This window comes from Lepus europaeus, chromosome 18 (genome assembly GCF_033115175.1).
Source record: "Lepus europaeus isolate LE1 chromosome 18, mLepTim1.pri, whole genome shotgun sequence".
NCBI classification, from domain to species: Eukaryota; Metazoa; Chordata; class Mammalia; order Lagomorpha; family Leporidae; genus Lepus; species Lepus europaeus.
This window is the reverse complement of record NC_084844.1, coordinates 26,647,775-26,672,710: the sequence shown is the minus strand read 5'-3', so window position 1 is coordinate 26,672,710 and position 24,936 is coordinate 26,647,775. Positions and strand designations below refer to the sequence as shown.

Genomic DNA, 24,936 nt, shown 5'->3' with positions numbered 1-24,936 from the left:
TCATAGGCTCCAAAGTCCCCTTGCTGTCCAGCAGTTTCTGCATGACTGATGAAGGCAAGATAAAGAAGTGGGAATCCTACTTGTAGCTCGGATTATAGATTATAGTTGGCCGGCACCATGGCTCAACAGGCTAATCCTCCGCCTAGCGGCGCCAGCACACCGGGTTCTAGTCCCAGTTGGGGCGCCGGATTCTGTCCCGATTGCCCCTCTTCCAGGCCAGCTCTCTGCTATGGCCCAGGAAGGCAGTGGAGGATGGCCCAAGTGCTTGGGCCCTGCACTTGCATGGGAGACTAGGAGAAGCACCTGGCTCCTGGCTTCGGATCAGTGTGATGCGCCGGCTGCGGCAGCCATTGGAGGGTGAACCAACGGCAAAAAGGAAGACCTTTCTCTCTCTCTCTCTCTCTCTCTCTCTCTCTCTCTCTCTCTCTCTCACTATCCACTCTGCCTGTCAAAAAATAAAAAAAAAATAAAAAATATATAGATTATAGTTTAGTTGACTGAAGTAGGAAAGCAAAACTTTGATTCTTGGAAGACTCTTTCCCCTAATAGTTTTAAACTTTTTCATAATTTGATGTGTGAAAATGAATGTGTTAACATTCACATATGAGGGTAATTGTAATGACTGACTTGTATTTGGATTTCTGTTAGCAGTGTGATATTTGAATGAAGTCTGTTATCTTCCTGCATTTTGCTTTGCATTTTGGTCTAATAAACTTTCCTTTAGACCCAATCTGATTAAATTCCCAGTCACTTTGCAAATTTATTAATAAATGTTAGGAAGTAAGTAAAAGTTGGGGTCAGGTGTTTAGCCTAAAGGAAAGCATCAGGCTGACAACTTTTTTCTTTTGTCAAGTGTGGACATGAAAAAGAAATATCCCTTACCAACCGCTGCTCCCATCATTTGATGAAAGAAGCAGCAAAGGTGTCATTTAAAATTAGGGTCAACTATCATTCTGTGTTCAATGGAAATATGTGCATGTACAATGTGTACTGTATTATCCACTAAAGAAATAATAAGTAATACTTTATTGCCACTCTCTTACTAAAACTTTATTGCCGATCAACATTTGGGAGTCTCTGATGTCTGACTAGTTACTCTAATTTTTGTCACTTGGTTGTTCTGACAGCTTTGTCGCAAAGTTAGATTTGGTGTTAAAATCTAGCTCCTTGTTGTGCTGCTTACCCACAGTTTTCCTCCCGAATAGGAAAAAGTGTAAAGAAGTGTTAAATAATTAACTCTGAAGGAAAAAGTCCTGCTTTTAAACTTTTATATCCTTGTGCACACAACTTTGATAAAATGCAGATTCTTAGCCATTTTGCTTCACTTACCTGATCAATTTAGCATAGGCTTTGTATTAAGTGAGGGTACATTTCAAAAGTGGCTTAAGTTTCTTGGTATAAAAATGAATTTACAAAATGAAGAAAAACGGAATCTTTTCTCACTTTTGTGTTATAACTTCATTATTTCTATACTGACTTATATTCTTGTCAATGGAGATAGAATTATTGGCGGCCTAAACCTTTAGTGTCTGGTTTCTTTCTGTTCCTACACTTGTGAGTTAGTAGCCCAAGAGGACCTATTAGGAGGCTTGTTTCCACCCTCTAGAAGTGCTTTAATTTGGATCTTTTGTATGTCAACAAAGGATGTATTTCTTATCAAAATTCTATTATCAAAATTCTCTTGTTCACTGAAAATTCTCACAAAGCATTGGAAATTGAACAGTTCTTTTATAGAATGTGTTGACCTCCTTGTTTGAGACAAACTGACCTGTGCCTGAAAAGAACTCGTGTAGTAGGGGAAAAAAAAAAAAAAAAGAGCTTTCCTATTTTAGGGAGGAGCAAAACTTTTTAAGTTGTTTTTACTGTTTAATCAGTCAGTAGCTCTGATTCAAAATACACTGATTTTCCTCTAGACAGCATGAAAGGCATACCCTAAAGAGGCTTCAGTCAACATCCAGGGATTAGTGTGAGGATTTGGGAAGTGCAGAAGCAGAGGCTGGGCTCACTCCAAAGGAAGAGGTAGCAAGTCTCCCAGTGCTGACCTAACCTAAACGTGATTGAGAACTTAGCAACTCCTCTCCTTGTAAAACCAGACCAGACTACTGCCTCCTGGGGGAGAAACTCACCAGTAACTTAGAAGATTGCCTAAACTCTTTCTTAATACTTTTCTTAGTTGATTTGGGGAGTGGGAGGATAATTTTAACTTTTGAGACTGTCCTTTCTTTTTGGTAAGTCTGCCTGTTCAGATGGGCAGACAGTGATGATCCTAAAGCAGTGCAGGCCAGGCTTGTTATTTTTAGTCAACAAATAAAAATAACTTAGCTTTTTTCTCCCCTTTCCAAATAGAAAAGAACGCCCTATATCATTAGGGCTTTTCCCTCTGCCTGCTGGAGATGGATTGCTTACGCCTGACACTCAGAAGGGAGGAGAGACCCCTGGATCAGAGCAATGGAAATTTCAAGAATTAAGTCAGCCACGATCTCATACCAGCCTCAAGGTAAACTTTATTTTGCTAATATCATCAATTTACATTTTATAAGCTTCTCTTAAAATCCAAATTGGAGTCAACAGCCAAAGTATAATAAAATGTAATTGTTTGTATACATTTTAGTTTGTATCTTTTTTCCATTGGAAATGAGCTCTTTCCTAAATGCTAGTTTTTAACTATCATTTTTCAAATTATATAGGAAAATGAGTCAAGCATTCTTAAATCTTGATTAGTATATTAATGACAATGATGGCTTTCTATTTGACTTACTTCATAATGTGAATTTAGGGTGGGGTAACTAGTGAACTTAATTAAGTTTTTTGAAATTAAACATCACTATCATCTGAACTCCTTAGTGTTCATTATAGATGTAATGATATTACACTTTTAAAAAAACCAAACATTGTTCCTTCCTCAAAACCACTTGTTATAGTGATATACAAAAGTACGCTGTGTTTAGCCAAGAAGTTCTGGTGTTAATTTGTTAATAGAATATATTCTTGACCAAGAACTTGTCAACAAATAAATGATAATCAGTAATGTACTCTAAGAGTTGAGATATGCCAATAGTTTTAAAATTATTTAAAATAGGAGCTGGCACTGTGGTATAGCTAATAAAGCTGCTGCTTGCAATGGCCACATCCCATATGGGCACTGGTTCCAGTCCTCGCTGCTCCTCTTCTGATCCAACTCTCTCCCGATGTACCTGGGAAAGCAATGGAGGATGGTGCAAGTGCTTGGGACCTTGCACACAAGTGAGAGACCCAGAAGAAATTCCTGGTCCCCAGCTTTGACCTGGCTCAGCCCTGGTCATTGCTGCCATTTGGGGAGTGAATCAGAGGAAGGAAGATCAATTCCCTCTCCCTCTCCCTCTCCCTCTCCCTCTCCCTCTCCCTCTCCCTCTCCCTCTCCCTCCAACTCTGATTTTCAGACAAATAAATAGTATTTAAAGTTATATTCTGTATCTTATGAAATAACAATATTTATAAAGGGAATATTGATTCTAAAAAGGTCATTATATTATAAAATCTACTCTTGTCACTAAACAAATGGGCCAGCTATAATGTATACAAATAAATTACATCTTATCTCTTTTTCTTGCTTTTTAATTTTTCTTTATATATTTATCATGGTTCAAGTACTAAAGATTTCACTTACTATTTTCTCAAATAATAAATCATATGTTTGTTTACCTTGCTTGTTTCTCTTTACTAATATGCAAATTCCATGAGGTTTTCTTTTTTTTTTTTTTAACTTTTATTTAATGCATATAAATTTTCAAAGTACAGCTTATGGATTACAATGGCTTTCCCCGCCATAACTTCCCTCCAACCCACAACCCTCCCCTTTCCCACTCCCTCTCCCCTTCCATTCACATCAAGATTCATTTTCAATTCTCTTTATATACAGATCAGTTTAATATATATTAAGTAAAGATTGCAACAGTTTGCACCCACATAGAAACACAAAGTGAAAAATACTGTTTGAGTACTAGCTACAGCATTAAATCACAATGTACAACACATTAAGGACAGAGATCCTGCATGAGGAGTAAGTGCACAGTGACTCCTATTGTTGACTTAACAAATTGACACTCTTGTTTATAGCATCAGTAATCACCCTAAGCTCTTGTCATGAGTTGCCAAAGCTATGGAAGCCTTTTGAGTTCACCGACTCTGATCATATTTAGACAAGGTCGTAGTCAAAGTGGAAGTTCTCTCCTCCCTTCAGAGAAAGGTACCTCCTTCTTTGATGACCTGTTCTTTCCACTGGGATCTCACTCGAGGAGATCTTTCATTTAGGTCATTTTTTTTTTTTTTTTTTTTGACAGAGTACCTTGGCTTTCCATGCCTGAAATACTCCCACGAGGTTTTCTTACTGCTCTATCCCTAGCACATTATGGAACTTCAGAACATGTTGACGAATTATTTGTTGTAGATGTTTGAAAGAATCTTTTGGGACAATATAAATGACCTTTCTGTCAGCTCTAGAAGATGGAGATATTCAAAATCATTCCACTGACTTTTGTGTGTTTTTGAGAGGCAGAGAGATAAAGAGAGAACACAAACTCCTATCTGCTGGCCTTCCCAAATGCCCATACATTTCCTGGGATTGAGTTAGGCTGAAACCCGGATCCAGGAACTCAGTTCAGGTCTCCCACGTGGGTAGCTGGAACCCAATGCCTGGAGTCATCACCACTGCCTCCCAGGATCTGCATTGGCAGGAAACAGTAAGGAGAGAGCTGGTATCATACCCAGGTACTCCATTGTGGGCGCAGGCATCTTTACTGATGGGCTGAATGCCTGTCCCCTCCATTGACCTTTGAAACGTGCTCAAAACTGCAAGTGTCAGTAAGTATTGCGTAGCCTTTCTTCCATTGAAAAGTGTTTTTTTTTTTTTTAATTGAAAAGTGTTTTTATTTTTTTATTTTTATTTATTTTTTAATTTTTGACAGGCAGAGTGGACAGTGAGAGAGAGACAGAGAGAAAGGTCTTCCTTTTGCCGTTGGTTCACCCTCCAATGGCCGCCGCGGTCTGCGGCCGGCGCACCGCGCTGATCCGATGGCAGGAGCCAGGTGCTTATCCTGGTCTCCCATGGGGTGCAGGGCCCAAGCACTTGGGCCATCCTCCACTGCACTCCCTGGCCACAGCAGAGAGCTGGCCTGGAAGAGGGGCAACTGGGACAGGATCGGTGCCCCGACCGGGACAAGAACCCGGTGTGCTGGCGCCGCAAGGCAGAGGATTAGCCTAGTGAGCCGCGGCGCCGGCCTGAAAAATGTTTTTAACAATAAGGTTTATCTCACCTTTTCCTCCTTCTTCAATTTGTTAGAAGCTGCTTGTGCTCAATATTAGTCCATAATGACACCACTAGAAAATGCTCTCCTTCCTTGTTCCTGCTGCCACACTGGCTTTTTAAAGCCTGCTTGTAGGTTTAATAGAGCCTCCAAAATACCCATCTCTTGGTTGCCTCCTTGCTGTGGCCCCCTTCCCAAAACCAAATTAAGCAGGAGATATACATTTAGTATATCAAAAATGTGTACCAAATGATAACTATGTTTTAATTACTATCCAAAAGTACACCTTAAGAGATTATAATTCTTTTGTTATTTAATCCACTGACATGCTTGTGACAACTTTACAGGCAAGTTATAAACCGATTAGGAGATGATAAAGATAGACTAATGCATAGGAGTTTTTGTGTCCTCCCTATAGAGATACTAAATCATATACTCCTGAAAAAGTTCCTAAAACAGAATCCCCTCTCCTTCTCTACTTAGTCTGAACATGGTGCTACTGAATGAGATAAACACTGAACAGATAAGGATTTCCAGGAATGAGGTAGTACATTACAAAATGACAAAAGTCCAATTTGTAAAGTATGCCTACTAATTGTGACCAATTTTATTATTCCCCTAAGCCCTTGTTGTTAACCTGGTATCTTTCTCTTATTTTATGAAGGGCTGGGAATTAAGAGACTGAGTTCATTTGTGAACCGTATCACAGCCACGTCACATACCTTCTCATCTTGATTTCTATGTGTCACAGAAATTGTACTAAACCAACTCTAATTTAAAATATCCTATAACTCTCATTTCTCCTGAAAACTCTGGGGATGACCTGGCTATATTTAAGGCATACTTGTATCTCATCATGAAAAAATTGAAGGTGAGCATTATAAATAAAACATTAGTTTTACCATATAATCTTTCTGTGAAATAGTGTTAAGGTGAAAATGTGGTATAAATGGTGGATATTTAGCCTAGAGGTTTAGATGCTGGTTGCGACACCAGCATCCCATAAAGAGTGCCTGGTTTTGAGTTCCAGCTTCACCTCTGATTCCAACTTGCTGCTAATACAATCATACGCACCATTGGAGCCAGTAGGTGGTGGCCCTGCTCTCTACGTAGGAGACCTAGATTGAGTTCCTGGTTTTGACCTGCCCCATGATTGCAGGCATTTGGGGAGTAAACCAGTAGATAGAATCTCTATGTTTTCTATCTCTCAAAAAAAGATTTTTTTAAAGAAAAGTAAGAGTAAAGTGTGACATACTTTAGGGGAGTTATTGTTGGGTCCACTAGTCCCGTGCCTGTTGGTCTCAGAACTTGATTCAGTTCTTGGCTTCTAGCTTCAGCCTGGTCTAGCCCTGATGTTGGGGACATTTGGGAAGTGAACCGACAGATGGGAGATCTCGTTCTCTCTTTCTCTCTTTTCTCTCTTTCTACCTTTCAAACAAAATAAATTTAAAAAAAAAAATTCCATTAAAAAAAACACGTGATGAGTTATAAATTTCCCATTGTGAGAGACCTGTAGTCAGTAAAGTTATAAATAATTCAGCAGATTTTCTAAGAATGATATACCTAACAAAATGTGCAAGTTCTTAAAAGAAATATTGGTAAAGATTATTTCTTGATTTATCACATTCTTATGGAGATTGACAAATAAATAGTAAAAGTTCAGGTATTGTTAAGTGCTATTAAGAAAGCAAAGCAAGCTCAGGAGTAATGGCTAGGGATATGTGCTTATTTTAGGATACTGACATGGGGATGTGCAGGTGCGTGGAAAGATCTAGTGGGAAGTTCAGGGAAGATGCGGTAGGAATGAAAGGTCCTGGGGTGGAGACACTCTTTGGTGTGTCTGAGGGATGGTCTTTTTCTCTTCATCTCATTCCTCTCAGACTTCATTCCTACCTTCTACACCAACATGCCTTTTGTCAAGGTTGACAAAAACATTCATCTTTCCAAGTTGACTAGCAAATTCTCAACCTTCACCTTGCCTTTTAATAGCGTTTGATGTATTTGAATACATTTAGCATCTTGAAGGGCTCCTTTCGGTTTGCTTCTAGGATACCATTGTCTCCTAACACCCTCACTAGTTTGCACTGCGACTTCTCCACTGCTGATTTCTTTTCTACTGGTGGACCTCTAAATGTTGGAGTGCCCCAGGACCTAAACCTCACTTAGCCCTTCTCATAATCCATGTCTTAGTGCCATCTATACACCAGTGTTCACAAATGCAGTCTCCAACCATGACTCTTTTCCTGAACTCTAAAGACCTTTGCATCCTATTGCTTGTCTTTATAGTTTTCCCACATCTGTATGTTTTACCCTGTGTAGAGTGCCATCCAGAGAAACACCCTCTTTTAAGGCCGTTCCAAATGTCACAGCTCACATGAAGCCTCATCTCACACCCTATTGGTGATCCTCAAATCCAGTTCAGAGATCAGTTGAAAGCAGGAAGCCAGGGGAGTTTTAGTTGCATCATGAACAGAGACTTCTTGTTGGAGAACTTCTTCTAGTGGAGCTGGCAAAAAAAATTCCTGATGTTAAATGACCAAAGCTGTTCTGTTAACAAATGCATTACAAAATGCTAAGTGTAGGAATGAGCAAAAATGTCAAGGTGAAACTAACTGAATTACTCATGAACAAGCCACAAATAAGTAAGAAATTGGAGAACAAAGGCCAAGTTTAACAAAGATAATCTTGAAGAAGAAGAACTTACCCTACCAGATATTAAGAATGACTTTAAAGCTGTAATTATTTAAATGGTATACTGCTTTATCTTCCCCTCCTCTTTCCTTTTTGTACTCTTCAGTGCTAAAGCCGTTAGGTAGGGCAGAGCAAGACTGGTGTCTCTAGAGTGGGGCAGGGAGGGTTTCCGTGTAGGGATACCAGGATGCAGAGTCAGGGCTTCGGCGGTATAAAGGACATCCTTGCATCCTGCCTTGGGGGTGTCACATCCTATGAGGGTCCCCTCCACAGGATCAGTGCCAGGCATAGGGTGCCAGATCCTGAGCCAGTCGAGAAGCAGCATCTGTGTACGTGAGGTGGTGGAGCTGGAATGGAAAAGAAAGGATGGACAGGAAGAGGAGAAGGGCATTTGCGGGTGGGTAGGCATTGTAGTAGCAGAGAGGAAAGACTAAAAGATACTTAAGGCCTGGAAGTCAAGGGACAAGAGAGCTTTAGAATGTAAGGCTGTCAACAGGGTCCACTGTATGGTAGCAAGGCAGGAGGACCGAGTTTGTGAACTTGTAGATTTAGCAGTTTTGAGTTGCAGGACCAATAACAGGTGTGAGTTACAAAAAGAGGAAATAACTGGTACTCATTCAAGGTGGTTGTGGAAGGAGAGGAGAAAAAGGATGACTTAGGTGAAAGTTAGTAGAGGGACAAGTACTCCTAGAATTGGGATTAACTGGGTTGTTTATTTGCTTAGATGAGAAATTGAAGGCAAGAGAGCAAAGAAAGATAACTGTTATGTCAGAATCCTAGAAGATGGGCAGGAGGAAAGAGCTCACATATTCCCAACTGCAGTTCAAATCTTCACTGCTGGGACATTTTATTTTGTGTTAGTCTTTCATTACAAACAGTGCTGCAATGGATAACAAACCAAAGGCATAGATAACATCAGAATTAAACAGGTGTGATAATATACCTGTATTTATGTGCACACATATGTACTCCAAAAAAGTATCATTTTTCCCTTTGAAAAATATTGTAGGTAGTTGATTGCTGATAGAATGTGACTTTTAAAACTGAGAAGAACAACTTTAAATTAATTGAAAAGCAGTCAGATTTGTCCCTCCTTTTAAAACCATGTGATTAGAAATACTTTAGTGGAACTGCTGTGAGAAGCTCTTGTTAGCAGAGTTTGGTATGTAAAGCCACTGGTCAGCGTGTGCTGCATTCTTCAGGGGCTGTGCTTAGCATACAGAGCAGGAAGCATCTCAACAGAGCCCGCATTCTTACTGAGAAGAATGCTCCCTCTTCCTCCATTTGTGGATAGCTTCTGAAATTGTTTCTATTTCTTTGGTTTTCACAAGCTTGAATGTCTATGGTAGTTGAACCATGTTTCTGTTATTGTCTGTTATTAAAGAGTCCTATTATGAAATGCATGTGTAATTTTAAGTTTTAAATGTTAAAGCTCTCCATTTTAAGTATTTAATGTATTTTGTTTTGAAATAATAGTACAAAGCTGCCATATTCCTTTCACCCAATTTCTGCTATTGTTAACAAACCACAGTACAGTTACTAAAGCTAAGAAATTAACATTGGTACAATACTGTGAGCTAAATTACAGGCTTGTATTCAAGTTTCACCGGTTTTCCCAACATTGTTCTTTTTCTGTTCCAGAATCCTGTATTGCGTATCAGTCTCTTCCAATGTGTGACAGTTCTTCAGTCTCTTCTTGTCTTTTCATGACCTTGAGAGTTTTGCAGGGGACTGGTTAATTATTTTGTATACTGTCTTTCCATTGGGCTTCTTTGATGATTTCTTAGGATTAGACTGAAGTTATACATTTTTGGTAAGAGTACCATAGAGTGCCTTTTTAAGTTTGTTACAGTAAATACTACGTCAGTATGTTTTATTAGTGGTAAAAATAACTTTGATAACTTAGTTCAGCCAGTATGTGTCAGATTTCTCCACTATAAAGTTAGTAATTTTATTTTTATAATTAAATATATTGATGGATATATTTGAGAATGTAAATATTGTTTCTCTTCAAATTTTCATCTTCTGATTTTAGCATTCATCAATGGATGTTGGCTACAACAGTTATTAGTAAAATATTACTAATGGTTCTTTTCTGTTTTCTTCATCCTTATAATTTATTAATTGGAATTTATTAAAAGGAAAAACTGACATGCAGTGTGGACTTAGTGGATGTATATCTTACTGTGTGGGCTAGCCAGTCTCATCATTTATTTGGTTTCTCTCGTTCCATCTTTGAACGTTCAGAGCTCTTCCTCATTGGCGCCTGTACTCTGGTACATGCCATCCTTGTTTAAGCATTTTTCTCCTTCCTTACTGGCATCAGAAGATGCTTCAGGCTCTTGCATTTTTCTTGCCCCGTGCTATAAAATCAGCCTCTTCCCCAAAGATCCATGCTTACTTTTATTAAGAATACTGTTTTCAGGAACCAAGATCTAGGCACCAAGTATGTTTATATTTTGGACAGTGGGTTTTTCCTGGACCTTCTCCCTCTAATGTTCATGTTGGGTTTTGCTATTAGTTTACAGTCAAGGTGTCCTCTTTTTTGTTAGTAAAATAGCGCAGTCTGATCCATGGCATGATCTACACCCCGGACACCATCTTAGGCTCTAGCCCCTGCTGCCATGGCTGGAAGCCAGGGACCCATGGCTCAACCACTGGTGTCAGCTCCACCTCCACCCTAATAGGATTCGTTGCTCCTACTTCTCTGCCCACCCCCTGGCACAGTTTTAAGAGGACCTGTTCCTGAACACATGGTGCTCTCTCACTTGATCTCTGTCTCTTGATCTCTCTCTCATGCTCTCTCTCTCTCTTGATCTCTCTCTCTCACATTCTCCTTCTCCCTCTTTTTCTTCTTCGCCTTTTCTCTCCAGTCTGTCGGGTTTCCCCCAATAAACCCTCCCACTTACTCCAGTGTTAGGTGTGTTTTGTGGTGGCTTTACACTTTTAGATTTTCTATTAATGTTTATGAGGGTAAGATAATAGTAGAATTTCTTTGAAGAGGATTATTACATTATTTATATAGTACCTATACTTAGTGTATAAATAAGCTTGTAGAATAGGAAAAATTTTAAATATTTTCTGTTGAAGAAAATGAGCTTGCTTTTTCGTGTTCAGAAATATTTATTAGTGATCATTGTGCTAGACACAATGCTGTATACTAGAAAAGGTATTTAGAGTCCAGACTATTTTATTAAACAGGCTTAGTAGTTTCTTTTTAAGAGCTATATTAATTCCATTTCACAGTTTTTAATAATACTGAGGAATGTAGACTAAAGTAGAAAGCTTCTCCTACCCTCCTCCTACCCCTTCCCCTGGTCATTATAAATAGTGCAGTTATCTCTCATACCTTTTTCCCTATGCACACAGATGATGGGTTTATGCTATAGATATTTTCCTACAGCTTGCTTTCTTTTTCATTTAACAGTGTAGTTTTACACTCTTTCTAAAATTTTTTTACCTAGTTTTTGATGAAATGAGTAGTTGAAAGTGGTTAAAGATGATGGTATTCCAAAATCAAAGATCATATAAACAGACATTACTTGATCTCACCACAAAAACACACAGTATGAGGTGCTGGGTGTGTTAATTAACTTGGTTATGATTATTTCAATAGTGTATACACACATTAAAACATTTTTTTCAGTTTTACCTCAACAAAGCTGGCAGATAGCATGTTTGTTAATGGAGGGTAATATGGATTCCATAGTCAATTGGGCTTTGCTAATTTGTGGTTTTTGAGGGGGATTAAGGGCCAGCAGGCTTTCAAAAGGATTTTGATGAATTTCCAGACCAGGAGTGTTTAAAAATTTAGTATTGCTTTGCATTTAAAAGAAACACTTTTGTTTCATTTGTTTCACAGAGAGAAAATGTACGGATAGAAATAAAGAATATGAATAAAGAGATATTTTTATAGGAAAGCATTTCAATCTTAGCCACCTTTCAATCATTAGTATTATCTAGTAGTTTCAGAAAGGGTGGTGGGAGAAAGGAGAGTGTGGTAAACATTTCCAAGTGTGCTACACAGGAATGTTTTGATGCTAAATATTCACAGTGCCTGAAATAAGTGTCAGAAAAATTTCAAAGTTGTATTAAGAAAAAAAACTTAGGCGAAAAGCTGTGTATCAATAAGTTTGAAGTGAGACTGATCCAAGTGGTGACTCCTGATGCAGAAATATCATTTCACATATCATTTAAGCAATAGTCTTGAAAGAGGTGGTTTTAAATCAGACCAATCCCCAAACCCTTATTTGAAACATACTGGATAATAGTCATACAAATCTTTTATCCTGAGAGGTAGTATAAGCCAAAGACAGAAATGTTATCACCTAGTAAATACGTAATTTTTTTCTCTTTTATAATCTTTCCCTTTCTTAGGTCAGCAATAGTCCTGAACCTCTGAAGGCTGTAGAACAGGAGGTGAGAATGGTATTTCCAAACATTTTGCAAAAAGTAAACAAAAATAGTTAACTCTTGGTTACTTTCTCAACTGCTATTCTCAAGACATCAAATGCTCAGTTTGGAAGACTGTTGAAGTTATTGAAATACAAAAGAAAATTATGTCCTCTGCAGGGGTTGCTAATGCCATACTGTAATCTATAACTGCTGTCCCAAAGTAAGCATTTTTGAAATAAAGGGTAAATAAATAGACTGTGAAGTTGTAGCCTGTTTCCACTTATCCAACTCTAGATAAGAAAACTGGTGGCAGTGCCTTTTTCAGGGAAGAATGTCCATCCCTTGTTTGTCTCCTGGAGACGGCCCAGTATGTCACTTCACCATGAGGCTGCTCCAGCCAGGGCACCCTGCAGCTTTACTCTCCTAATGTCCGTTTAGGGACTACTACAAAAGACAAGACTTTGTCTTGCCTGATAGGTCAGGGATTAACCTGGGTGCCTGGAAATCCTTAGGCATTGACAGTGAAACAATGTCCCTTTCTTCATGGTTGGGATTAGACATTCATACTTTTCCTTTCATAATCTGAATTCTCTTGAACCTACTGCAATGTTTACACCCAGGAGTATGTCTGGAGTTAATGATTCTCAGACTTTCTCTGGGCTGTAGAGTCCTCTGGGAGTCAAATTATAGTAAACTCTCCAGAAAAATGCATGTACACACAGTTTAGCAATCACTGCTTTAGAGACTTACTTTTACTTGGGGAAAAAGAAATAGGAACAAAAAATGTAAGGTGGTACATATTACAGTGGGAAACCCTGCTTGGGCTACTTTCTTGTTTTCAGTACTGTCTTTTCTTTCTCGCAGCTTAGCATCTTAAAGTCTAGACATAAACGTATGTAACTGCATTCATGCCCTTTTATTTACCTTGTTTCAGATGAAGTTGGGCAGGCCACTTAGGGAAACACTGCACTGGGACATGTAATAAGTTGTCCTTGATGGGATAATTTGCTTCCTATAGTTGTAAACTAGTTTATAGTCTATTAGAAAATAGTTACGGTGCAATATCAGGTAACAAATGATATATGTGTTGTTTGCAGCCTATCATGCACTTAATGAATGGAATAACAAATATTTTGAAAGGCTTATAAGATACCTAAAGTGGTACAAAAATGAGGTTGTTTTCACCTTGGTGTCACAAGTGAAAGCAAAAGTAATGATGCCTACTTGTGTGGTTGTGATGGTGCTAAAAACACATACAATGTACCATCTTACCCATTTTTTAACTTGGTAGTGTTAAGTATATACATATTACCGTAAAACAGATTCCAGAAGTTTTTCATCTTACAAATCTAATAAAACTGTGTATCCATTAAACAATAACTTACTCTGCCCAGCCCTTGATAACTGTATTCTTTCTGTTTCTATGAGTTTGACCTCATATATTAGATACATAAATAGAGTCATGTAGTATTTATGGTTTTAAGACTGGCTCATTTCATTTAGCATAATGTCCTCAGGGTTCATCCATGTGATAGCATGTGGCAAGATTACCTTCCTTTTTAAGAATGAATAATATTCCATGATATGTATATACTGGTTGCGTATTCTTTATCCAAAATGTTTGGGACCAGAAATATTTGGGATTTTGGAATATTTGCATATACATAATGAAATATCTGAGATATGTTGGGAATGGGACTCACCCAAGTGTAAACACACAACTCCTGTTTCATGTGCAGCTTACACACTAGTACGAAGGTAACTTTATGCAGCATTTGTTGTGCACCTATACTTTGTGTCTCATCATGTGAGGTCAGGTGTGGAGTTGGAATTTTTCACTTGTAGCATCATGTCCACTCAAATTTTTTTGGATTTTAGATTTTCAGGTTAGGTCCTATTAAGAAATTTCCCTTGGTTTGCTTATATTATAAGGTTACTGTTGACCAAAAGTAATAAATTTTATCTTTTTTCAGGTTGATATTTAAGCATGTCTCCCTTGTTCTGTCTTTAATTGGAGGCAGTAATTTCCTCCATAGAAGTAGAATTCCAGAATGTGTGCTCCGGGCTGAATGGTGTAGCAAAGACTTCCTTCTAAGTGCTTTTCTGCTCATTGAGGAGAAGTGCTTCTTTTGAAAACTACTCCTCTACAATTCAGAGCTTCCTTCTCCTTAGCTCTCATGCTGTGTCCCTTGGAGCCAGTAGTCAGAAGTACAGGCCACTTGGTGAGCCATTTTAAAGGCTGGAAAATATTTTTGTGTGGTAAAAGTATAAAAGGGAAATGAGTTACGGATAAATAAATTCCGTGTTATTTGGATAGCTTAGGACAAATTAAAAACATTTCCCTCCAAATAGATCCTAACTTGCCCCTTTGTAGCCTAAAAGCTGGGGGTCCTTCTGGTGTCATAGTCCTTTTCCTGTTTCAGGTTCAAGGCTCTCCTGGTTATTTTATTTCATGCTCTCAGATCCATAATGAATGTAGGCTTTATTGTGGATGTGGACTTTGGCCAAACTCTTTATATTGTGAGCTTTTAAATTACTGAGTAAAAAAAATTTAAGGCATAAACCGGACTTGCAGGGGAGTTTGTGGGGTTGCTGAAGGGGAAGAAGAAATCATTTCTTTGTTTGGCTTTTATTTGGAAAGTAAATGACAAGTCCAAGACTGACCTCAAGTTCTTTATTTTTCAAGTGGTTTCAAAGAGTAGCATTTTCCCAGTAAATATAAACTGATAAACCTGATATTCCCTTGGGCTTTCTGAATCCACAGTCTTGATGGATTTTAGTGCTTTCATCAGGACTATTTATCAGAAACAAGGACTGTTGATTTTCTGTTTTAGGATGTATGTTATAATCTTGGACTTTAAAGAGTGGGGAATTCATGTATAGGATAAAATAAATATGAATTAGGCTGTTAAGTTAACCAAAATAATGCCACTCTTATTTTTAAATGGAGTACGCATCAAAGCAAAGATTAGTGTTGGGGAAAGTTTGTAGTTGTCTTCACTATAAGCCTCTTCAACTTTAGAAACATTACTTAGTTTTTCTGACTCAGCTCCAAACAAGCTAATTAGCTTGACTGAGTAAAAAAAAAAAATTTTTTTTTTTGACAGGCAGAGTGGATAGTGAAAGAGAGAGAGAGAAAGGTCTTCCTTTTTGCCGTTGGTTCACCCTCCAATGGCCGCTGCAGCCAGCGCATCTCGCTGATCCAAAGCCAGGAGCCAGGTGCTTCTCCTGGTCTCCCATGTGGGTGCAGGGCCCAAGGACTTGGGCCATCCTCCACTGCCTTCCCGGGCCATAGCAGAGAGCTGGCCTGGAAGAGGGGCAACCGGGACAGAATCCGGCGCCCCAACCGGGACTAGAACCCAGTGTGCTGGCGCCGCAAGGCAGAGGATTAGCCTGTTAAGCCATGGCGCCAGCTGACTGAGTAAATTTTTATAAGATGCTTCTATGTTAGGTGCCAGTCATCAGCTCAATGAAATAGTAACTTTATCTTTTAATTTTAAGGGGGAAGAAGGTAATAGAGAATTAAGTTTATTTCTTTGATTTATCTTTCTTCTCATTGGAAATCAGCCCAATATTTGAGACCCATGGGAGAAAATAATTGGCTGTACAGTTCAGCTAGCTTTTATTAGCATATGGCTAGTATAACTTCACTTGAAATGACAATTACAGCTCTTTTTTTTTTTTTTTTTAAGATTTATTTATTTATTTGAAAGAATTGCACAGAGCTTTCTCCGGGTCTTCCCATGTGGGTGCAGGGGCCCAAGGACTTGGGCCATCTTCTACTGCTATCCCAGGCCATAGCAGAGAGCTGGATAGGAAGTGGAGCAGCCAGCACTTGAACCAGTGCCCATATGGGATGCCAGCACTGCAGGTGGTGGCTTTATCTGCTATGCCACAGCACCAGCCACAACTGCTGGGTCTTGAACTGGCACCCATATGGTGTGTCAGCATCACACGTGGAGGCTTAACCTACTATACCACAGCGCTGGGCCCAATCAAAGCTATCTTAAACACAAGCCCATAAAGAATAAGTAACACCCAGTTCCTTAAAAGTATGAATAGTTTTCTTTTCCCCAAAATCTATCTCAAACTGAAAAATAATTACATCTAGTTATATTCAAATATGTTTAGAACTTATTTACATTTTTCCCTCATCATGAAAGTAGCAGATGCTTATTATTAAAAAGAATTTGAAGTGGTGAGTGTTTGGTTTAACAGTTTAGACCCATTTTGGATGCCTATATAGCATACCTGGAGTGCATGGTTTGAGTCCCTGCTCTTCTCTTCTGATTCAATTTCCTGCTAATATGCACCAGCAAGTGGTGGTCAAGTACTTGGGTCCCTGTCACCCATGTAGGAGACCCAGGTTAAGTTGTGGACTCCTAGCTTCTTCCTTGGCCAAATCCTAGTTATTGCAGGTATTTGAGGACGTGAACCAGTTAATGGAAGATAACTGTGTGTTTATGTGTCTACCTGTTCTCTCTCTCTCTCTCTCTCTCTCTCTCTCTCTTTTTCAAATACAGTAAAAATAAATGAATTTAAACATTTTTTAAATGTTGGAAAGGATAGAAAACTGGAATGGATATTTGGTGCAGCAGTGAAGATTCTACTTGGGATACTTGTATCTCATTTTAGAGTGCCTGGGTTTGACTCTCAGCTCCACTTCTAATTCCAACTTCATGCTGATGTGCACCCTGCGAGGCAGCAAGAAATGGCTCAGGTGTTGGATCCCTGCTGCATGGGAGACTGTCATTGAGTTTCTGGCTTCCAGCTTAGGCCTGGAACATTTGGCCTTACAGCCATTTGAGGAGTGAATCAACAGATGGGAGATCTCTCTGTCTCCCTGTCACTCTCTCTCTCTGTTTCTCTGACTTTCAAATGAATAAAAATAAATTTTAAAAGAAGAAAAAAGTATTGGGGCTGGCATTGTGGTATTGTAGGGTAAGCTGCTGCATGTGATGCTGGCTTCCCACATGAGCACCAGTTTGAGTCTTGCTGCTCCACTTCTAAGCACCACCCTGCCAATGCCCCTGGGAAAGCAGCAGAAAATGGCCTGAGTACGTGGGTCCCTGCCACCCGTGTGGGAGACCCAGGTGGAGTTCCAGGCTATTGGTTTCAGCCTGAACCTGCCCCAATCTTGTCGCCATTTAGGGAGTGAACCAGCAGATGAAAGGTCGAACTCTGTCTTTCTCTCTCTGTGTGTGTCTTTCTCTCTTTAACTCTGCCTTTCAAGTAAATAAATAAATCTTTCTATATAAGAATAAAGTATTATAAGCAGGAAAATTCTTATCTTCAGTCACTTTATATGCTTTTTAAAAAACTTTAAGACTATTGTTTTATATTCTGATATATTACTTGATTATATTATTTTTGAAAAATATTGTGGATTTTTCATCAGTAAATGTTCTTCTACAAAACTTTTTTATTTGCTATATAGTATTCTGTTTTATGGATGTACCATAATTTTCTTAATCTCCTAGTTGAGAACATTCAGGTTGTTCACAATATTTTATTGTGATAAGAACAGCTAACATGAGTTCTATCCTCTTACTGTTGGCTGTAGGTGTGATGTTGTACAGCACACCTCTAGAGTTTACTCATCTTGCTTGACTGATACTTTGTTTTGCTGTTATAAATAACAGCACATATACATCTTTGATTGTTTCTTTTAGAGTATACATTTTCCCCAATTTAAGATATAAGCATTTTTCTTTCATTGAAAATTCATTTTTCAGTATTGAACTCTGACATGGATATATGGTTTTCTTCTTCTTTTGATAGATTGATAATCTCAAGAGGAGATTAGGTTTCAGTAAATGGATCATTGTATATCATGGATATAAGTTTCTTAAACTGAGGATGAGCAATAAAATAATCAGTAGCTGACCAGCCATTGCACAAGTGCAAGTGCAGTACAAATTGCCAAAAGTTAAGAAAAGGAAGAATTTTTTTGGATTTAAGGCCTTTGGCAAACACATGAGTTTCAACATCTTGTTAGAGCCAACACCCACCAGTTGAGCTAATATATTCCAGACCCTTAATGAGTAATCCCACTTTGGGTGTGCCATTCATTCTCTGGCTTTCTGTAGTTCTCATTATTTAAAAAATAAAAAGGCCTGGGGTGGGAATAAAGGCATAGGGTAACTATTGAAGTGGGTAAGAGCTCTCCCTTTATCATAACAAATATAATCACACTTAAAATTTATGTGTACATAAATAATTGTAATTACAATTGTATAAAATATACTCATAATTAACATTTACAAAACATTCAGGATGTGTGAAGCAGTACTTAGCCATCATATTGAATAGTTTATAATAATCCTATTAAGAAGGTGCTATTAACTGTGTTATAGATAGAAACACATAGGTACGGAAAGAATACATAACTTACCCAAGGTCATACATTTAATGAATTATAAATGCACTGAATTCCTAATTTTTATTACTGTTATTTAGTAGTGGTAGTAATGGTAAACTTTTTGTCAGTTTCTCTTTTCTTAAAAAATTTCCTCATTTATGGTTGCCATTAGACATTTGTTTTTAGTTATTTTGGAGTCACAAGCCCTTTTGAAAGTCTGTCAAAAGCAGTATATCCTTCATTCAGAAAAATGTACCCCAGTTTTCACATACAATTTCAGTCTGTTGATGTACCTCTTAAAGCCTATGTGTAGACCTTAGAGTAGAAGTTATCAAATTGTAGTGAGCAGATAAATCACCCTGGTTGCTTGCTAAAATGCAGATTACCTGATTTCACTGTTCGAGTTTGGTGCATTAATTTTGGGGTAGAATTTAGAATCTGCCCTTTTAACAAGCACTTCAATTGATCTGGGTACCGAATGTTTTAAGACCACACTTTGCTGTCCTGATATTAGGAGTCTGATTGTTCTATCATTATTTAGAGCAGCTGCTGCAGAGTACATGCTTTAAAATAAGTTGTTAGCAAATGAGTATATGAGATTGCAACTGCCATTACAAACTGGTGTTGGCATTACTGTTTGTTTATGGCAAATGCCTCTAATGTACTTTTATTTTTAAATCTCTGTTTAGAAAAAACTATACATATCTGGAAAATATGATTTACTTAAGTATTTCCCAATTATTTGCAAATAGTCTAGAGAGGAAATCTGACTTTTTTGTTTTTGTTTTTAATTAGAATGTTCTCTGGGCAAGTTTACAAACCCATTTAAAGCTGTTTAGAATAAATTATGGTTAATATTTTCTCCTTAATTCTTATATATAGGATGAACTTTCTGATGTTAGCCAAAGTGGATCTAAAGCTACCACTCCAGCATCAACAGCTAATTCAGATGTGGCAGCAATTCCTACTGATACTCCCTTAAGAGAAGATAACGAAGGATTTGTGAAGGTTACAGATACACCAAATAAGTCAGAGATAAGCAAGCACATTGAAGTACAGGTAGCCCAAGAAACTAGAAATGTGTCAACAGGTAAGTGACCATAGTTCTTTGCTTACTAGCAAAGTATTCATGAGTCCTTAATGGTGGGGGTATGAGAAACTGTATCTTTGGAGGGCAGTTTGCTTTCAATGGATAATACAGGTAGCTACTTCTCTCATATTTAGTTGTAAATGAGCTTAGAAAAATAATGATTCAATGAAGTTTTAGAGAGGAAAATGTTGGGGCTGGTAAGTTAGAGAGTCTGAAATAGTTTCTTTAGTTTCTTTTTTTATTTTTTTTTAAAGATTTATTTATTTATTTATTTTTTAAAAGAGTTACACAGAGAGAGGAGAGGCAGAGAGAGAAAGAGTGAGAGGTCTTCTATCCAGTGGTTCACTCCCCAATTGGCTGCAATGGCTGGAACTGCACCATCTGAAGCCAGGAGCCAGAAGCTTCTTCTGGGTCTCCCACGTGGGTGCAGGGGCCCAAGGACTTGGGCCATCTTCCACTGCTATCCCAGGCCATAACAGAGAGCTGGATCAGAAGAGGAGCAGCCGGGACTAGAACTGGCCTTTCAGGCCAGGGCATTAACCCGCTGAGCCACAGCACTGGCCCCTAGTTTCTTTCTATTTTACCCCCCCCCTTTTTTTTTTCTATTTTACCCTTTAAATGAGAATAAAAGCAAGTCATTGTTTCCTGTATTATTCCAAGAAAAACAGATGAAAACTTTCTGTGGTGACTTAATCATTAGTTTCTGATATTGACTGTTAGCTGAATATATGACGGATCTTAAAAATGTTCATGAAAATGCCTACTATGAAGCAGTTAGACATGGATTTTAAAATTTTTTGTGCAAAAATAGACTTATCTTTTAATTCCATTTTTCCATGAACCCTTCGATGAACTCTTGTATATGTATTGTTTATTTCATCATGTCCTTTCCTAGGCTCTGCTGAAAATGAAGAGAAGTCTGAAGTTCAAGCAATCATTGAATCCACTCCTGAGTTGGATATGGACAAAGATCTCAGTGGATATAAAGGTTCAAGGTACCAGAAATGCCAGATTAAGACATTTATTTGTCCTTTTCTCCACTCCCATAGTACCCTATTCTGGTCTCTGACCAGACAAAATGAATTTGAATGTTTTGTTGAAGAAATGTTGATATTATATCAGGATTCTTCAAGAAGTTCATAGAAATGCATATTATGAATAAAACCTGCATGGATTTCAAAATTCTGTTGCAACAAAATAAACTTATAATTCCATTTTACATGGACTGTCTGAAGTGCCCTCACATTCTAATTTCTTTGCTTGAAACTAGACATTATATGTGGCTTGAATTTTTTCTGAAATGTTACCTTTGCAGCATCAGGGATCAGAGCTTATGGAGGAATGGTGTCTTAGTCCATTTTGTGCTTTTATAATTTATAAAGAACAGAAATGTATTTTCTCATGGTTCTGGAGTCCACAAAGTCCATGATCAAGGTGCTGACCAGTTTGGTTGTCTCATGGGGCTGCTCTTTGCTTCCAAGGTAGTATCTTGTTGCTGTATCCTCTGTAAGGGAAAGAGGCTGGGTCACACAAGCCTCTGGTAAAGGCAGAAAGCCCAGTGGCAGCACACACCATGTGACACCTGAAGCCGTTCACAAGAGTGGAGCTGTCATGTCCTGATCGTCACTTTCTTTTTCTTCTTGAACATCACCATTTTTACTTACTTTCTTTGACTTTTTTTTTTTTAAAAGACTTATTTATTTATTTGAAAGGCAAAATGACAGAGAGAAGGGGAGAGGCAGGTATCCATCTGCTGGGCTCACTTCCCAAGTGTCTGTAACAGCCAAAGTTAAATCAGGCCAAAAACAGGAGCCAGGAACTCCATCCTGGTCTTCCACGTGGATGGTAGAGGCCCAAATATTTGGACCATCATCTGCTGCCTTCCCGTTTGCATTAGTAGGGAGCTGGATTGGAAGGAGAGCAGCCAGAGCTCGAACTGTCATAAAACAACTTAACCTGCTGTATCATAACACTGGCTACTGATTATTTTTTCTTAAAAAGCAACTGACATGTAATAATTGTACTAATTACCTCTTAAAGATCCCAGGGGTTAACACTATCACACTGGTGACACATATATTTTGGAAGGAACACATTCAAATCTCAAGCAGATAAAGGAAAAAGAGAATCAAGTGGTAGGCATACTTTCTGACATTTGAAGATACAAGGAAGCGGGAGTAGGAAGGCTGTGGTAGGAAGAGAATGGTTAGGTGTTATCTGAAATACATCGATGTTCAAGAATGTCAGACTAGGGTTACTCCCTTTCTTTGAGTTTCTTCTATAAATTTTACCTAGTCGTTAATTAAAAATAGCTATAAGAAAACATGCCAGTTTTTGATCTCTGCTAAGCATTGTGCAGTGTGCTAGGGTGGTTAAAAGTATAGACCCTAGAGTTCTGTGAATGCTGTGTGGGTCCAAATCCCGCCTCAGATTTGAATCTTAGGTACATTTCCTGTCCTATAAAAGAGGATAATGATAATACCTCAGGTGGTTATGAAGATTAATGAATCAATATATGTTAAATCATTGGCAAGTGTCTCATTCAGTATATGTTGAACAGTATTGCGGTTTTCATCATCATTACTTTGTATAATTTGACCTCAAGTATGACTTTGTGAATGTATTCATTCCTGTTTTATAGATAAGGAGAACCTTAGAGTAGCTTGTCCAGGATTGTCATGCTAACAAGAGGTAGAGCTGAGATTCAAATCTAGAACACTCTGATTTCAAAGGTTGTGTACTGTTAATATATTTTTCAGTTACTGATAATTTTAAAATATAAACAATGCAGTATAAAAAGTGAAACTTGCTTCTGTTCACCTTCTGCAAAGCCCAATAGATGAAGTTACTTGTTAACAGTTTGTATACTTTTACTATTCTGAACTTTTTCAAAACCTAAATTTTCTTATTAGACTACTGAATGGGTGCAACTTTAAAGTCAAACAGGAATGCAAAATACAAAGGGTGCTAGCAGTCCTCTGCCCACGGTGCTCTCTCATTGCCACACTGTGCACTGTTTGTCTTCAGGATCTGAACAGCGTCCTTGTGTTGCTCTTCCTTGGTCCCCGCCTTTCTCAGCTTGGATTCTGTGAGAAGATTGAGCCTCAGTGTCCTCAAGTGTCCCTTGCATATAGCAGATTAGCATTTAGAGTGGTACTAGGTATATACTTTCCTTAGGAGAATTGAGAAAATAGTCCCTGAAATAGTTTCTGTATTCTGTGGATCAAATAGGAAGCATGGTCGGTAAAGGCTGAGACACTAGCTGTTGACCCCCAGTGGCAGAAGATAATTGAGGGTGTGACTACACAAACCACCATCCTTCCTTTTATCCTCCCAGTATAATTATACCTCAGTTTTGGTTAAACTGATTTTTAGTGTCTACATAACTGTTAATAAGCTATTAATCACCTTAGATACAGAATATACTATTAATTACATTTCCTTTTACAACTTTTTGTTCTCTGGAACTAGAAAGGGTGGTTTTGTTACTTTGTTTCCTTTAGGTTTTTGTAGACCTGCCTCTAGCTCATTCACCTTCAGCCTTTGTTCAATATAAGCCAACATAGAGCTTGTCTGTTTTCTGGAGCAGTTTGTCTTACAGTCTTTGTTCCCATTCTTCAGTCTGGGTCTGGAATATGCCATCACTGTCATCCTGGGAATTCTCTTCACCTTTCTCCTGGATCCATATCATCTTGTTTTTTGACTTGTGCTCTTGATTGACAAGCATACTCCTACTAGTTTTCTGGGCAAAATGTGCCTAAGAAGTATTTCTTGAGAACTAGAATATGACAAATGCCTCTTGAAGATATGAAGCCATGCTTGACCATTTGGGTTGATACAGAATTATAGGTTGGAAAACATTTCGTTTTCCTTCAGATTTGTGAAGACATTGCTTTATTGTCATGTTGAGTTCAGGGTGGTGCCATTTATATTCTTGCTTCTTTGTGTACATTTTCTGGAAGCTCTTGGGATCTGCACTTTATCCCTGTTTGGGTGTTTTTTTTTTTTTTTCTTTTTAATTCATGATGATATGCCTCATCCAGGAGGAGCAAATCCTTTTATCTGAAAATTTGTATCTCTGTTACTCTGTTTCTGCCTCTCTCATTCTGGAACACCTCTGAGGTAGACACTGAATATCATGATTTTATTCCCTTCCCCTCTTTTCTCTGTCTTCTAATTTAAGTCTAATTTCTGACAGATTTCTTTGAACCCTTATTGTTTTTCTGTTTTCTTTTTGTTGAACTATCCTGCTCTTTTTTGGATGCAACATATTCTGAGGAAAACTAGGTTTTTTGTTTGTTTTTCTTGTTGCCTTTGCTGCTTGCATTGTCCCTTCTTGCCCCTAGTGACTCTTTCACATTGCCTTTGTTTTGGGTTCTTTCTTTTATAATAGAAGCCTTCTTTAAACGTCTGGTGCTCTGTGGCTGTGTTGCTCATAATTAAGTATACAATGCTGACTCTCTGGTTTTCTGCCTGGAACTTTTAAACTTGGCTTATGGTTTTTCAGGGAGCTTTGCTGAGAGGAGGGAGGTCTCGCTGTTCTGGAGGATGGGTCACTGTTGTGCAGTCCTGTATCCCACCCTCTGTTGTCTTTCCCTTTCTCTGCTCGTATCCACAGTTGCTGGTTCCTGTGAGAACCAGAGGCATTTCTGGGGTTCTGGCTGCAAACCGATCCCTGCTTAGCTCCCAGAGGTTTGGGTTTCAGCTTTGTTAGGTCTGTTCATCAGCTTCTAATTTCCATCCTTCAGAGTTCTGTTCATATTTCATCTGCTGTAGTTTCTTTTTCTGTTCCTTTGTCCTTCAGAGTGAATACCATTTTAATCTCTTGATTGTCATTTTAGCTAACTTTCTTAATTATTAGATGATAAATGACCATGTTGAGTCTACCATATTTAACTGTGCAGTAATCCTGTACAGTATTTCTATTAATGTAGCATTAAAACATAAGCATATACATTTCTCTTTCTTACCTGTGCACAAAAAGGCTTACATATATAGTGTTTTGCAACTTTTTTTTAAAGATTTTTTTTTTTTAATTTGAAAGAGTTAGAGAGAGAGAGAAGTGTCTTCCATCTGCTGATTCACTCCCCAAATGGCCACAACGGCTGGAGCTGAGC

At 38.3% G+C, this 24,936-nt stretch overlaps 1 protein-coding gene across 4 annotated transcripts in view; it reads left to right on the top strand.

Annotated features, from left to right (window-relative positions):
* Positions 1-24,936, top strand: part of SPAG9 (sperm associated antigen 9) — a 168,943-nt gene that overhangs the window by 81,839 nt on the left and 62,168 nt on the right. For 2 of the 4 annotated variants that reach the window (XM_062175015.1, XM_062175014.1), the window contains exons 5-8: positions 2,347-2,497; positions 12,351-12,392; positions 19,612-19,819; positions 20,715-20,814. In XM_062175015.1, coding sequence (XP_062030999.1) covers positions 2,347-2,497; positions 12,351-12,392; positions 19,612-19,819; positions 20,715-20,814 — 501 coding nt within the window. The remainder of the gene's footprint in view (positions 1-2,346; positions 2,498-12,350; positions 12,393-19,611; positions 19,820-20,714; positions 20,815-24,936) is intronic. The other 2 variants (XM_062175018.1, XM_062175017.1) reach the window with 1 other exon arrangement.